Source organism: Bubalus bubalis, chromosome 15, assembly GCF_019923935.1.
Source record: "Bubalus bubalis isolate 160015118507 breed Murrah chromosome 15, NDDB_SH_1, whole genome shotgun sequence".
Lineage (NCBI taxonomy): Eukaryota > Metazoa > Chordata > Mammalia > Artiodactyla > Bovidae > Bubalus > Bubalus bubalis.
The window spans coordinates 12,973,923-12,987,880 of NC_059171.1; the positions used below are offsets into that span (position 1 = coordinate 12,973,923).

Here is a 13,958-nt window from a genome sequence, read left to right on the forward strand (position 1 = left end):
CCAAAAACTTAAAACTTTTTTTTTTTAGGCTGTCAGAAGACATAATCTGACTAAAAGATGGCTTATGAAAATCATTGATGAAAGAGTAAGTTGCAATTGCTCAAGTCTTGTTTTTTCTCCTCTTTTAATCCTTATGCTAATTCTTCAGGGAAGAAGTGTTTTAATATGTATATTCATATTTTGGAGGAAGGAGACTTCTAGAGAACTGTGCCGTTTTATCTGTTCTCCATCACTGCATGCCACCTACCTCAGCTCTTACCCGGTACCTGGAGACAGACAGGTGAACGGGCGTCCAGGCAGAGGCATGCATGTGCATATCGTACTCTACTATTTTGGTGTTTTTGTAAAAATAGAAAATGTTCAGACGTATATAAAAGTAGAGAAAATAATGTAATATACTTTCATGTATCTGCACCCAGCTTTAATAGTTATAAACCCATGTCCAGTGTTATTTCATTTTTCTTCTACCAACTTCCCTCACTAAACTGTATTTGATTATTTTAAAGTAAACCCCAGACATGTTATCATTTGATCTGTAAATAAAACATGTATAAAACAGATAATCAACAAGGACCTATTGTATAGCACGGGAAACCCAGTTCCGTAATGACTGGATGACTGAACAACAACACAGTCTAAGGTGGGGGCTTCCCTGATGGCTCAGTGGTGAAGAACCTGCGTGCCAATGAAAAAGTCACAGGTTCGATCCCTGGGTCGGGAAGATTCCCTGAAGGCCTCCCTGTCCCTCATCATCTCCCAAAGTTTGCCCAAGTTCATGTCCATTGCATCAGTGATGCCATCCAACCATCTCATCCCCTAAGGCCCCTTCTGTCCTCAGTCTTTCCCAGCATCAGGGACTTTTCCAGTGAGTCAGCTGGAGGAGGAAATGGCAAACCACCACAGTATACTTGCTGTGAGAACCTCATGAACTGTATAAAAAGACCTTAGACTTTAGAAGCAAGTAAAAATTAAGCCAACCCCACGTTCATGGTGATTTGTGCATTTAGATTATTCCTGAGGTATTCTGAGGGGTGATTTGTAAGTAGTGAACATGTAGGATCTTATTTTATTGTGTAATAAACAGTTCATACCAATAGCTTTAATTATTTAATAGTCATTTCTTTAGGGGAAAAATTGTGCATTTTTAAAATAAGTTATTAACCATCAAACAAAATATTTTGTATGTAGGAAAAAAATTTGGATGACAAAGCATATCGTAATATCCAGGAACTAGAAAATTATGCTGAAAATACACAGAGTTCTCTTCTTTATCTAACACTAGAAATATTGGGTAAGTTTTTTTTTTTTTTTTTTCTATTTTATACTTCTCTTTCTTAAAGAAAATACTTTTTTATAATTGAAGTATAGTTGATCTACATTATGTTAATTTCAGGTATATAGGAAGGTGATTCAGTTATATATATACTTTTTTTTCCAGATTCTTTTTCGTTGTAGTTATAAGATCTGAATATAGTTCCCTGTGCTAAACCCTTGTTTATACTATATAATGATGAGCATCTGGCAGTCCCACGCTCCTACTTTGCCCCTCCCACTCCTTCCCCTTTGGTAACCGCCAGTTTGTTTTCTAAGTCTGTAAGTCTGTTTCTGTTTTGTAAATAAGTTCATTTGTATTATTTTTTAGATTCCACATATAAGTGGAATTATATAATATTTGTCTTTGTCTGATTTACTTTACTCAGTATGATAATCCCTAGTCCATCCATGTTGCTGCAAATGGCAGTGTTTCATTCTTCTTTTATGGCTGAGTCGTATTCCATTGTGTGTATGCACCACATTTTCTTATTCTGTTCATCTGCTGATGGACAGTTAGGTTGTTTCTATGTCTTGGCTATTGTAATAGTGTTGCTATGAATATTGGGGTGCATATATCTTTTCAAATGAGAGTTTTTATCTTTTCTGGATATATGCCCAGGCATAAACTTGCTGGATCATATGGTAACTCTGTTATTAGTTTTTTAAGGAACCTCCATACTGTTAACATACAATTTGACAGTCTAACCAGTTTAACGTTAAAATTTTTCTTTGCACCAACTATAAAGGACTAGCTTTTCTGTTTCTTTCAAGGTAGATTGGAAATATAATAAATATATACCTTTCTTTGGAATGGAATGCAGACTAATGAAAATACCCAGATTCTCATAAAAGTACTTTAGCTGCCTCATGCTATAATTAATAATCTGGTAATTGCAGATGATTTTACTTTTTTATGCAACCCTTACTGTTTGGAAGCCCTATGACCTGACTCCTTTCTTCTTTGTCAATAATACTTTCCCATGTTTAAGACAAAGGTTGAAGAAATAAAACTCTGTAAGTTTTTATGAGATTTTTCTTAAAAAAACCCCAAACCCCAAACTATGGAGTTTAGATATTTTTGCTCCTTTGACTCTATTCTAAGTTGGTGAGGGCTTATTGTCATGAGGATTGTAATGGAATTATTTGGGGCAAGGACAATACCATCCATTTGAAGAAAACAATATGTCTTTATGTCAGCCTAAAAGAATAATACAAGTCCTTACCCATTTTCCCAGGCCTGTTCTGCCTGCCCATTCAGTGACATGTTTGCCAACGCAGTGAAAGGAGGGAGCAAAGAGCAGAAAGTTTGTTACGCATATACTTAAAATGAGGTCATATGGAAATTTCACTGAGGAGAAGAAATGCAAGACTTGCAGTGTTTTCCACAAGAGCTGATTAAAATTCCAAATGTGCTCTTGGTATGCTGTCGTCTGAGGAAACCTTCTATTTAAAAGTTGACGTTCAGAAACCTGTTACTGGTAAATGATCAGCTTGTCTTTGTGCCCAGTTTTGCTCACATAAATCCTGTTTTTCAGATATGAAACACAGGATAAACACCTTTTACATGTTAAGGTGATTTCCCTATGCTGCTTGTATTCACTTGTTAGCATTTGAAGAGAAAAGAGCGGCCTAATTGTTAGATTTCTGAAATCACAGGCATAAAGGATCTTCATGCAGACCATGCCGCCAGTCACATCGGAAAAGCACAAGGCATCGTCACTTGCTTGAGAGCCACCCCCTATCACGGGAGCAGAAGAAGGGTGTTCCTTCCCATGGATATCTGTATGCTGGTAAGGCCGTTACTTGGACTCCTAATTATTTACCTTAAGAATATGGGGAGGGACATTCTCTTCTTGTTCTTTAGTCTGTTCTAGAGAAGGCAATGGCAACCCACTCCAGTACTCTTGCCTGGAAAATCCCATGGGCAGAGGAGCCTGGTAGGCAGCAGTCCATGGGGTCGCAAAGAGTCAGACACGACTGAGCGACTTCCCTTTCCCTTTTCACTTTCATGCATTGGAGAAGGAAATGGCAACCCACTCCAGTGTTCTTGCCTGGAGAATCCTAGGGACGGGGGAGCCTGGTGGGCTGCTGTCTATGGGGTTGCACAGAGTCGGACACAACTGAAGCAACTTAGCAGCAGTAACTTCTTTGAAACACATGCTTATTGCATTTTTGCTCCAGAGTTACCAAGTCAGAGTTTTATCAGTCAGGCATTTTAGGTCGTGGTGGAGCTGTGCGTAAGAAGGTCCAGAGAACCTCACTTGGTGTAGCCTCATTCCCTTCAAAGCAATTTCATAATTATTCCTAGTGTTCACCTTAGCCTGTTCTTTTATTTTAAAGGAGGAAGTAATCCTTAAGAAAAATTACTGTGTATGAGAAAAATTACCTTTGTTTTCTGGATGAGGTTCATTATTGTTTGTTCTTTTAAATTTCTTATCCGTTTGTTTATTTTGTTCCAGGTACTACTGTTGCTACTTAGCATCTTGTTGCATGTTCTTCTAGGAGAGACAGTGTGTTTGTGTGTGCATATAGCTGTATTTTAAAAACCAAAAGAGCATTTTAGTGTACATATTGTTCTATCACCTGTTGTCTTGAGCTGAGTTAGTTTTAAGTGTGCTCTTTGATTCCTAACGTAATGCGCATTTTCCTACGTAGCACGGTGTTTCACAAGAGGATTTTCTACGGAAGAGTCAAGATAGAAATGTGCGAGACGTGGTGTATGACGTGGCCAGCCAGGCACACTTGCATCTAAAGCACGTGAGTAGCCTCCTTTAGCCGAATCGTTTAGGAAACTCGTTTCTAGCTGTGGCTACTCCTGAGGCTTGGTTGTAGTGTTTTCTGTTTAACAGTGTGTATCCATTGCTCAGTGAAATCCCAGCAGATGTATCTCAGGGACTATTGTAAACTTTTTCCACTCTTTAAGAATCCCCCTTTCTCCTCCTCAGCTTCCTCAGTGAGGCTCCCCTGGGACCTGTCTGCTCACTGTTTCTCTGTCTCTCAGGGGAGAGTGTGTCTTCCTGCCTGGTCAAGGCTGATGCCTCTCCTCTTCTGCCCTTCCAGAACTTTACATCCTTAGCAGTTCCCAGCTGGTGTTTTCAGCTGGCCTCTCTGACAGCTTGCCCCGTTTATCTTCTAGTTTGTTGATACTGTTTTTAGTGAGCAGCCCGTGGGACCCTTCTGTCTCTTACTTTATCCTCCCAGTTAACCTTTTTTGAATACATGTTCTATGTGTATTTTTACTTCAAGGCCCTCACCACTGTGACCCTGTTCACCGGGCTGTAATTTGGCTTCCATCCTGCATGCTCTTAATAATCATCTCTAGTAAATCATTTCCTATTGCCACATTTGAAAGAGTATCTGATTTATTGCATTCTTAAACCCTCTTGGTAGCTTCAGCCTGATTGCTTCCAGGATATGAGTGAATGCCATAGGAATTGCAGGGGAGTCCAAAGGGCTGTGCCTCTCCTGTGGCTCAGTCTTATTTCGTACCTGCGACATCTCCTGAGAGAGATTTGTAAGGGGGAAATTGTGTCACTGAAACCATGGTGGTCTTTGAATCTTGCAGGTATACTCATTCTCAGTATACAATGTAAGAGCAAATTTGTTGGAGCAAGTATTTTTGTAACTTATCTAGTTTGCTCAGTTAAAATAGTTTCTGAAATTAAAATTTCCACTGAAGTTATTAAAGCCCAGAAAGTACAAAGACGTGATTCTCATATTTAATACTTTGTGGTTGTTCAGTTGCTCAGTCGCATCCAACTCTGCAACCCTGTGGACTGCAGCACGCCAGGCTTCCCTGTCCTTCATTATCTCCTGGGGATTGCTCAGACTCATGTCCATTGAGTCGGTGATGCCATCCAACTATCTCATCCTCTGACATCCCCTTCTCTCGTCTTCAATCTTTCCCAGCTTCAGGGTCTTTTCCAATAGTCAGTTCTTTGCGTCAGATGGCCAAAGTATTGGTGTTTCAGCTTCAGCATCAGTTCTTCAAGTGAATATTCAGGGTTAATTTCCTTTAGGATTGACTCGTTTGATCTCCTTGCAGTCCAAGGGACTCTCAAGAGTCTTCTCCAACACCACAGTTCAAAAGCATCAATTCTCTGTCTTGGTCCAATTCTCACATCCGTACATGACTACTGGAAAAACCACAACTTTGATTATATGGATCTTTGTTGGCAAAGTAATGTCTCTGCTTTTTAATATGCTCTCTAGGTTTAATACTTACCAAGTAATTTAATACTTACCAACTAATTCAGCCCTAATAAGTCATTAAAAAATAAAGAGTGTCTGATTTAGGGAGGGTAGATATTTTACATGTATGTATATGAATGTATATACATACATATATAAATATAATGAGCTTCCCCAGTGGCTCAGCAGTAAAGAATTCATCTGTGATGCAGGAGATGCGGATTCGATCCCTGGCTGGGGAAATCCCCTAGAGGAGGGCATGGCAACCCACTCTGGTATTCTTGCCTGAAAAATCCTGTGGACAGAGGAGCCTGGTGGGTACAGTCCATGGAGTCGCAAAGAGCTGGACACGACTGCAGCGACTGAGCACAGCACCGAGCACACACATAACAGAGGAAGAAGCGACTAGACTTGATAACTGATTGGATTGTAGCAGGGTCAGGGAGCAGGAAGGGGAAGGTTTCATGAAGTTCAAATATAGATTGTGCTGGTGCCAGAGACTGCAGTAGGAAAGCAGTGGTGTGCTGGCTGCTGATCAGTAGTCTTCTGGGCATCACTGAATTTAAGGGGATTCGAGGGCATCTAAGGAAGTGGGCCAAAATGCAGATTGCAGGATGACGACTATAAGAGGAGGTCAGAACTGGAGATACAGCCTGGGGAGTCATTCAGGTGGAAGGCTTAGGGTTAAAGCTCCAGGTGTGGATACGCTGTTGTCCAAAGAGAGTGTATATTTAGACAAGAAGGCCAAAGGCTGAACCTTGAACCCACCTCCAGTTCTCAGGTAGGAAGGAGAACTCGAAGTCAGCGTGTTGGAAACCTAAGGGAGGAGCAGATTCCAAGAACGGGAAATACTAAAGTCCTGCATTCCTCAGAGAGATTGAAGAGAAAAGAGGGATATGCTGATCAGTAAATTGTGAATGATCTCGAAGAGAGCAGTTTTAGTAGATGGAGTAAAACTGGAGTACAGTGGGTTGAGAAGTGAGTCAGGGAGTAGAAGCAGTTTCTGACGATGTAAACAAAGGCCTGTAGACAGAAGTGGGCTTGGGGAGGGTGGAGGGTGGGCGTTACTCCGGGTGGGTCGAGGCTTTGTAGTCCAGGGCATTAGGGAGATGGGTTGGATAGGTAAGATTAGATTCAAGATGCGGAGGCCTTTGAATTCTAAGATGAGTAGTTGAGACATGATCTATCAGGGAGTTAAGTTAAACAATGACTTTATGACATTAATTTGGCTAATTGTGTGACATGAATTAACGGTAGGGGAACACAGACGCAGGAAGCGTGGCTGGGAGGGTCTTATAGTCATCTAGGCGAGAGAGGCTGACATCCATGCTGGGGAGGTGCTGGGACTGATGTGCAAATACAGTCGACCCTTGCACAACCACAGGGCTTAGGGTGCCAGCCTTCCACGCAGTTGAAAATCCACACGTCATTTACAGGTGGCCTTCTGTATCCAGGGTTCCTTTGTGTGTGGCGGGGGGCAATGGTGGTCAAAGTGGTGGCAGCTGGAAATGCCAAAACCAAATGTCAGAAGGAGTAGAATTCTTGGGACTTGCCTGGTGGTCCAGCGACTAAAACTACATGTTCCCAATGCAAGGGGCCTGGGTTTGGTCCCTAGTCAGGGAACTAGATCCCATGTGCTGCAACTGAAAATGCTGCATGCCACAATTAAAACCTGGAAGAGTCAAATAAAATAAATAATTTTTTTTTAAAGAAGAATAGAATTCTTAATATAGTACCTTTTCCTGATTTCTTTAGGTTTGGCAAGTTAATCTCAACCAGCAGGAGATAACTGTTTTCTTGTTTTCAAGAAAGGCCCTAGCGATGCTGTTTGAAACTGCTGGTGTTGCTTTGTGTGCACTTTCAGAGGGAGAGGGTTAATTTCCAGAAATACTTGTCTTTCAAACCAGTTTTCTTTTGTTTTCCCTTTTTAGGCTAGGTCCTTCCACAGAAGTGTTCCTGTGAAAGCATTTCCTGCTTTTCTTCAGACTGTAAGTAGATTAACAGAATAAGTTGTTTAATTATTAAAGCAGATGTGTATAGCCTTTTTTTTTTTTTTTTAATAAGGTTTCCAGTACAGTTCTTTAGTCTGTAGTATTTGTTTTTGTTTTCGTCCCTTAGGGTAGGTTTTGTTAGTTAACATTCTGTGCTTGGTGAAGGTCACGCCTGTGTCCCCAGAGGCAGGTGAGTGGAATTGTCATTAGTGCTGACCGCAGCCAGACCACATGGGTTTGAATTTGCTTTGTCACTTACTGTGGAACAAGGTCCTTAATCATTATGTTCCTCAGTTTACTCATAGGTAAAATGGGAATCACAGGAGGAACCACCTCACAGGAGTGTTAGGCTGCTTCTAGCCATATAAGTATGACCTAATGGTGCACTTATTAATTTTTTTCTCAATGGTGACCATATTGTAGCACTGGTTCCTGAAAGTGCAGCTGAGCTGGCTGCATTAGGATCATCTTGGAAAGCCTCTTCAAAAAGACTGATTCCTCGGGTCTTCTTACTAAGACTCAGACTCTTGGGGTTGTGGGGGGTACATTCCTAAGAGGATCTGTGATGGTTTTTATTTTTTTAATTACCCAGGTGATTCTGATGTATAGCCAGGTTCAGGAACCATTGTTGTAAAATACAGTAAAAAATGAGAACAACTTCTGGTTAGTAGCACCTAATATGGGAAACATTCTGAGCTAGATCATCTTATACATTATTCTTCAGTATGGTTTACTTCATTTTGTAGACCAAGGTTCAAAGATTTGTGATGTTTGAAAATGGAAAACTCAAGTATTTTCTGCAGTACCAAACATCTTCTACCTTTCTCCCTAAAATATGTTCAAAGATGCACTTCTGTTCCTTGACATCTTTTGTCCTAGGTCTCAGATCTGAGTGTTTGAAATCATTTTGTTTCTTTACTGAATTTACTTATTATGAAACTAATACATTAATATTTTAGATGTTCATATAACAAGAGGCAAAAGAAGAAATTGGAATCTTTTCTCAATTCCATCCTTTCCAGAGATAATGTCTGTTCATCTTTTCGGACTTTTTATATTCATATAATTATATATGTGTTTTTGGTATAAATGAGATGTCAAGCCTCGCTTTCTGTGTCAACACATTCTAAATCACCATTTTTAATTGTTATTTATTTGATCATTTGGTGATGTACCATCACCTGTTTTGACTTATAAGCCCCAAGAAGATTAAATACTGTTTTGTTCACTTTTGTGAAAGAAAAGGTTGTTCTCAACTCTGGTTGTCCGTCAGAATCACTTGGGGGAACTTTTAAAACAAAATAATATTGGACTTAACTCTAAACCAACTAAATCACAGTATCTAAGAGGTGGGGTCTAGGCACTGGTACCACTTACAAGTTCCCTCAGAAATCATGAAGTGCAGCTAGGCCAACAACCAGTCTCTTGGGCTGGTGGCGTGGTCCCTGGGCTGGCAGTATCTGCCTGGGGTTCTATTGGAAATACAGATTTGGGGGTCCGCCGCAGACCTAATGGATCAGAGACTCCTGGGGCTGGAGCTCAGTTCTCAGTTTCCAGACTGTGTGAGGAGAAAGTGGCGGGACTGCATGACAGTCCCGGGGAGCTGCTGCTGTCCTACTCCTCATCCCAGCTGGGGCACGCATCACCCCATGTGCTGTGTGTGGGGGGGCATCTGTTAATTACTTTCTTCAAAGAAAAGGTTCTGCTGTTTGAAAATGACTTGAAAATGATTTGTCCGGGGTAGCATATGTTGTTGTCTATAGATGAGGTTTTCAGAAAAGTGAAGTGCTAGTGAAAGTCGCTCAGTCGTGTCCGACTCTTTGCGACCCCATGGACAATACAGTCCATGGAATTCTCCAGACTAGAATACTGGAGTGGGTAGCCTTTCCCTTCTCCAGGGGATCTTCCCAACCCAGGGATCAAAACCAGGTCTCCCGCTTTGCAGGCGGATTCTTTACCAGCTGAGCCACAAGGGAAGCCCAAGAATACTGGAGTGGGTAAGCCTATCCCTTCTCCAGCAGATCTTTCCAACCCAGGAATTGAACTAGGGTCTCCTGCGTTGCAGGCGGATTCTTTACCAGCTGAGCTACCAGAGAAGCCCATGGTTTTCAGAAGCTATATTCAGAAATTATAACATCTTTGAAAATTTCACAATGAATTTGTTACCTTGAACAATTTATTTGCCATTAGCCAGACTTTGCTTGGTGAAGGAAATGGCAGCCCACTCCAGTATTCTTGCCTGGAGAATCCCATTGACAGAGGTGCCTGGTGGGCTGCAGTCCATGGGGTCGCAAAGAGTCAAACATGACTGAGTGACTCAACTCACTCAGACTTTGAACCAAATCCTGATTTGTGAATGCTTAGTTGAGCTCTAATTTTGAGGTCTGTTTCATTTGTATTTCAATGAATTCTTCTCCTGATTATAAAAGCAATATATTCTCATAATAGAGATTTGGATAATATAAAAAGAATATTAGAAGAAAATAACTATCATACCATAAATAGCACAGTTCCTGGACCCAGAGATAAAAGCTATTTACTCTGTTCTTTTTTTTTTAATGAATTTCAGTGTGTATTTAAAAATCACACTTTATATGGTAGTGTCCTATTTATCAAGCATTTAACCACATCATTAAAAATATTTATTAATATTTAATGGCTGTATAATTCTTTATTATGTGCTTACACCTTAATTTCAGTAACTTTTCCTATAATTGGATATTATAAAACTATTAAAATGTACATAATAAAATTCTTAGAAATGAAAAGTTAATCACAATATATTGAGTGATTCAAAAAAGCAGGTTACAGTAGAGTCCAGTGGTTGAGAGTCCTCCTTCCAGTTCAGGGGACACGCAGGTTTGATCCCCGGTCTAGGAAGATTCAACATGCTGCAGGGCAGCTAAGCCGGTCACCACAGCTAGATAAGCCTGCATGCCACACTGACGATCTCACACAGCCGAAGAATGAGTTACAGAACATTATGAATAATATGAGCTTTTTTCCCCCCAAAAACAAAGAGAACATGTGAGAGCCCACTAAAATACCTTCAAAGGTTTTTCTTTTATTCTTCTTTAAAGTGTTTTTTATTTGATATCTACAAATGAATATATCTATATGTATGCATGTATTGTGAAACATAACATAATGAACACCCATGAACTCACTGCTCCATCCAGGACCTAAAATGTTGCTGTTGCATTGCGCTCACATGTTTTCCACATCTCATCCCCTTACTTCTGCCTTCCTCCTCCAGGTAGCTGTCCTGGACTTGGTATTTATTATTCTAAAAATGCTTTTCCCATTTTATATATTCCTAACCAGTATGTTGCTTAGTTTTGTTTTTGAGCTTTATAATAATGGATCATTTTCTGTTTATTTCTTATAGGTTACACACACACACACACATATATAATGTTGCTAAGATTTATCCATATTATTCTATCTAAATACATTTTAATTTCACTGCAGCTTAATATTTCATCATGTGAACATTTTATTTATTTGTTTCTGTCAAAGAACTTCTGGACTGTTTCCAGGTCTTTTGCAGCTGTGTGCGTTCATGCACATACCTGATATGTGTATATAAGTTGAGAGATTCAGAAGTAGAGACTGAATTGATATGTAAACTTATTCATAGTGTATGGGAGAAAACCCAGTCCTGTAGAGGAGCCCCAGCCAGCTGTGGACACCCAGGTTGTGCCGCAGAACTCCAGGGGGCGCTGTGCGCGCGGGTTAGAGGGCGGTGGGGCCGCTTTGCGTTGTGCAGTGCCACCTAGGTGCATCTCTGTGTAATAAGAAGTTATTGCAATATGTTAAAAATTTAAAGATTAGTAACATTGAAAACCATGAAGAGCACTGCCCATCGGCAGTGTTTTCCAACCTGCCCCCCTACCCCCAATCCCAGAGAAAACTTTGCCAAGTTTTGTGTGATGGGGGAGCATGGCGTGACCTCTGAGGGACCTGGGATTGTTCTCCCTGGTTGCAGATTTTCTTCTAACAAGAATATGGAGACTCTGAACTTTTTCACAAAATACTGTTTTAAGCAACTTGGGCTCCCGCTCATGGCACAGTGCATTTCTGTGGAGGGTTGGGCTTGGGGGGCGGTGGTCCTTTTCCTTAATTGAAACACCCCTTTTGTATCGCAGAAGGCGATGGCACCCCACTCCAGTACTTTTGCCTTGAAAATCCCATGGACGGAGGAGCCCGGTAGGCTGCAGTCCATGGGGTCGCTCAGAGTCTGACACGACTGAGCGACTTCACTTTCACTTTTCACCTTCATGCATTGGAGAAGGAAATGGCAACCCACTCCAGTGTTCTCACCTGGAGAATCCCAGGGATGGGGGAGCCTGGTGGGCTGCTGTCTATGGGGTCGTACAGAGTCGGACACGACTGACGGGACTTAGCAGTAGCAGTAGCAGTTTTGTATTCTACAGAATCTAGTAATAAGATAGGGAAAATCATTTCTTTTTTATATTTTGACCAGAACAGTATAAATTATGATCTGAATTGGCTTGATAGTCCTAGCTCTGTGATACAGTTGGCTTCATAACTTCCAAATTTCTTAGAAGATGTCTTTATTTTCTCTCTTTTAAAAATTCTCGTTTACAGTCTTAGCATGCAGAAGACCATCTCAGGAATACTAAAGTAGCCTTAATACCTGCTGGTTTTATTTTTGTTTCTTTAAAAAACTTAATCTATATGATCTGGTGACCATTATTCTCTTTTTCTAGGTTGCTCTGGAGGACTATTTAAAGAAAATTCAACAAGTGGATTTTGATCTATTCCACCCATCTTTACAGCGGAAGAATACTTTGCTCCCATTATCTTTGTATATTCAGTCATGGAGAAAAAGATACTAAAATAATGTCATGGCACTGATATTTATTAGTTTTACGGAAGTGTCCTTAGTTTAGGGTTCTTGTTTACACACAACAGGATCTACTTAAGGAGAAAATGAAATTATCGGGGGAGTGTGTAGGTCACAGAACGGATGAGAAGTTGCTGTGGGGCCAGGGGGCCAGAATTCTGCCCCGCCCGGCCCTTGTGGGCAGCAGCGCAGACCTTCCGGGGAGCGGAGCCCGTCCCAGCTGCACTGAGGCTGCAGGCCGTGCTTCTGCCGCCAGAGGGCAGGGGAGTGGCAGCTCCCCTCCCTCTTTCGCTGTCGAAGAGGAACCGGGAAGGGGCTGAAGTAGGACTGGGTTTGTATGCTGAGCAGCCAGACCCCAGGCATCCAGTACAGCTGGGAAATGCGTTTATTTAGGGATCACGAAGAGTGAAGTGATCATCAGTGTTTGAGGCCTTTATATCTCTTAACATTTATTCTTTCCCACCCTGTGAAAATTTGTCCATGATGATACAATAACTTCTTTAGGGTGGCTGGCTGTCAAGGGCTCCAATCCTAATGTAATTTTAGGTCTGACTTGAAGGCTTTTACTTTTTTGTTTACCTTTTTGCTTCACTCTCTGTCATCGAGTATTATCATCATGAACAAAACTCTTCTTAACAAAATGTGTGTTAATGTAAATTAACAAAATTGTGTTAAAAATTGATTAAGGGGATACTCCATTTTTAAAAACTAGTGGACTAGTTGAGCTTCCCAGTTAAAAAGCTCTGTGCCATGTACTTTGACCAGTGTTCTCATCTGATCTTCAAAACAATGAAACAAGAAACGTTTGGGGATTAAAAGTTTTAATTATAAAATACATACTAATTGCAAAAAGCAGAATTATTTGCATCACTCATAGTTGGCAGATCTGGATTCTGAATGAGTCTCTAGCTCCCAGCACTGGATTCCACCCTGGTTTCCTTTTCTTGTGTTTTTAGTGTTCTTGTCTCCTGCCCACTCCGCCTCCCTTGTACCGTTTCTCTGTCCCATCTCAAGTCTTTGGTTTCAGCTATGAATAAGTGCCTTGGAGAAGGCGATGGCACCCCACTCCAGTACTCTTGCCTGGAAAATCCCATGGACGGAGGAGCCTGGTAGGCTGCAGTCCATGGGGTCACGAAGAGTCAGACACGACTGAGCGACTTCACTTTGACTTTTCACTTTCATGCATTGGAGAAGGAAATGGCAACCCACTCCAGTGTTCTTGCCTGGAGAATCCCAGGGACAGGGGAGCCTGGTGGGCTGCCGTCTATGGGGTCGCACAGAGTTGGACACAACTGAAGCGACTTAGCAGCAGCAGCAGCAGCATGAGTAAGTACCTACTTCAATTGTGAATTAATGATGGCTTAAAATATTACATTTTTGCAAATAAAACTCAACACTGAGAGCTGCTCAAGAGCAGGAATACTTTGTTTTATTCTTCTTGGGATCCCCAGTTCTTAGTATGGCTTCTGATTTAGAGCAAGTGGAGGTTAATAAATGTATAAATGAATTAAGATACAATGCAGTTGTTTATATTATTGTACTTGTGGATTATACTGATGGTGAAAGAAGATCTTCTTACTTAATCCTGAGGC

At 41.1% G+C, this 13,958-nt stretch overlaps 1 protein-coding gene and 1 non-coding gene across 5 annotated transcripts in view; both read left to right on the plus strand.

Annotated features, from left to right (window-relative positions):
* The window catches only part of NDUFAF6 (NADH:ubiquinone oxidoreductase complex assembly factor 6), a 34,560-nt gene extending 21,355 nt beyond the window's left edge, over positions 1–13,205 (plus strand). For 3 of the 4 annotated variants that reach the window (XM_006076257.4, XM_025265052.2, XM_025265053.3), the window contains exons 4-9: positions 29–85; positions 1,189–1,291; positions 2,971–3,104; positions 3,970–4,071; positions 7,437–7,493; positions 12,230–13,205. In XM_006076257.4, coding sequence (XP_006076319.1) covers positions 29–85; positions 1,189–1,291; positions 2,971–3,104; positions 3,970–4,071; positions 7,437–7,493; positions 12,230–12,358 — 582 coding nt within the window. In that variant the 3' untranslated portion in view covers positions 12,359–13,205. The remainder of the gene's footprint in view (positions 1–28; positions 86–1,188; positions 1,292–2,970; positions 3,105–3,969; positions 4,072–7,436; positions 7,494–12,229) is intronic. The other variant, XM_006076258.4, reaches the window with a different exon arrangement.
* Positions 4,680–4,814, plus strand: LOC112579279. The gene has a single exon (XR_003103774.2). It is a non-coding gene; the product is annotated as a small nucleolar RNA SNORA14 (small nucleolar RNA).
* Positions 13,206–13,958: the final 753 nt, after the last annotated feature.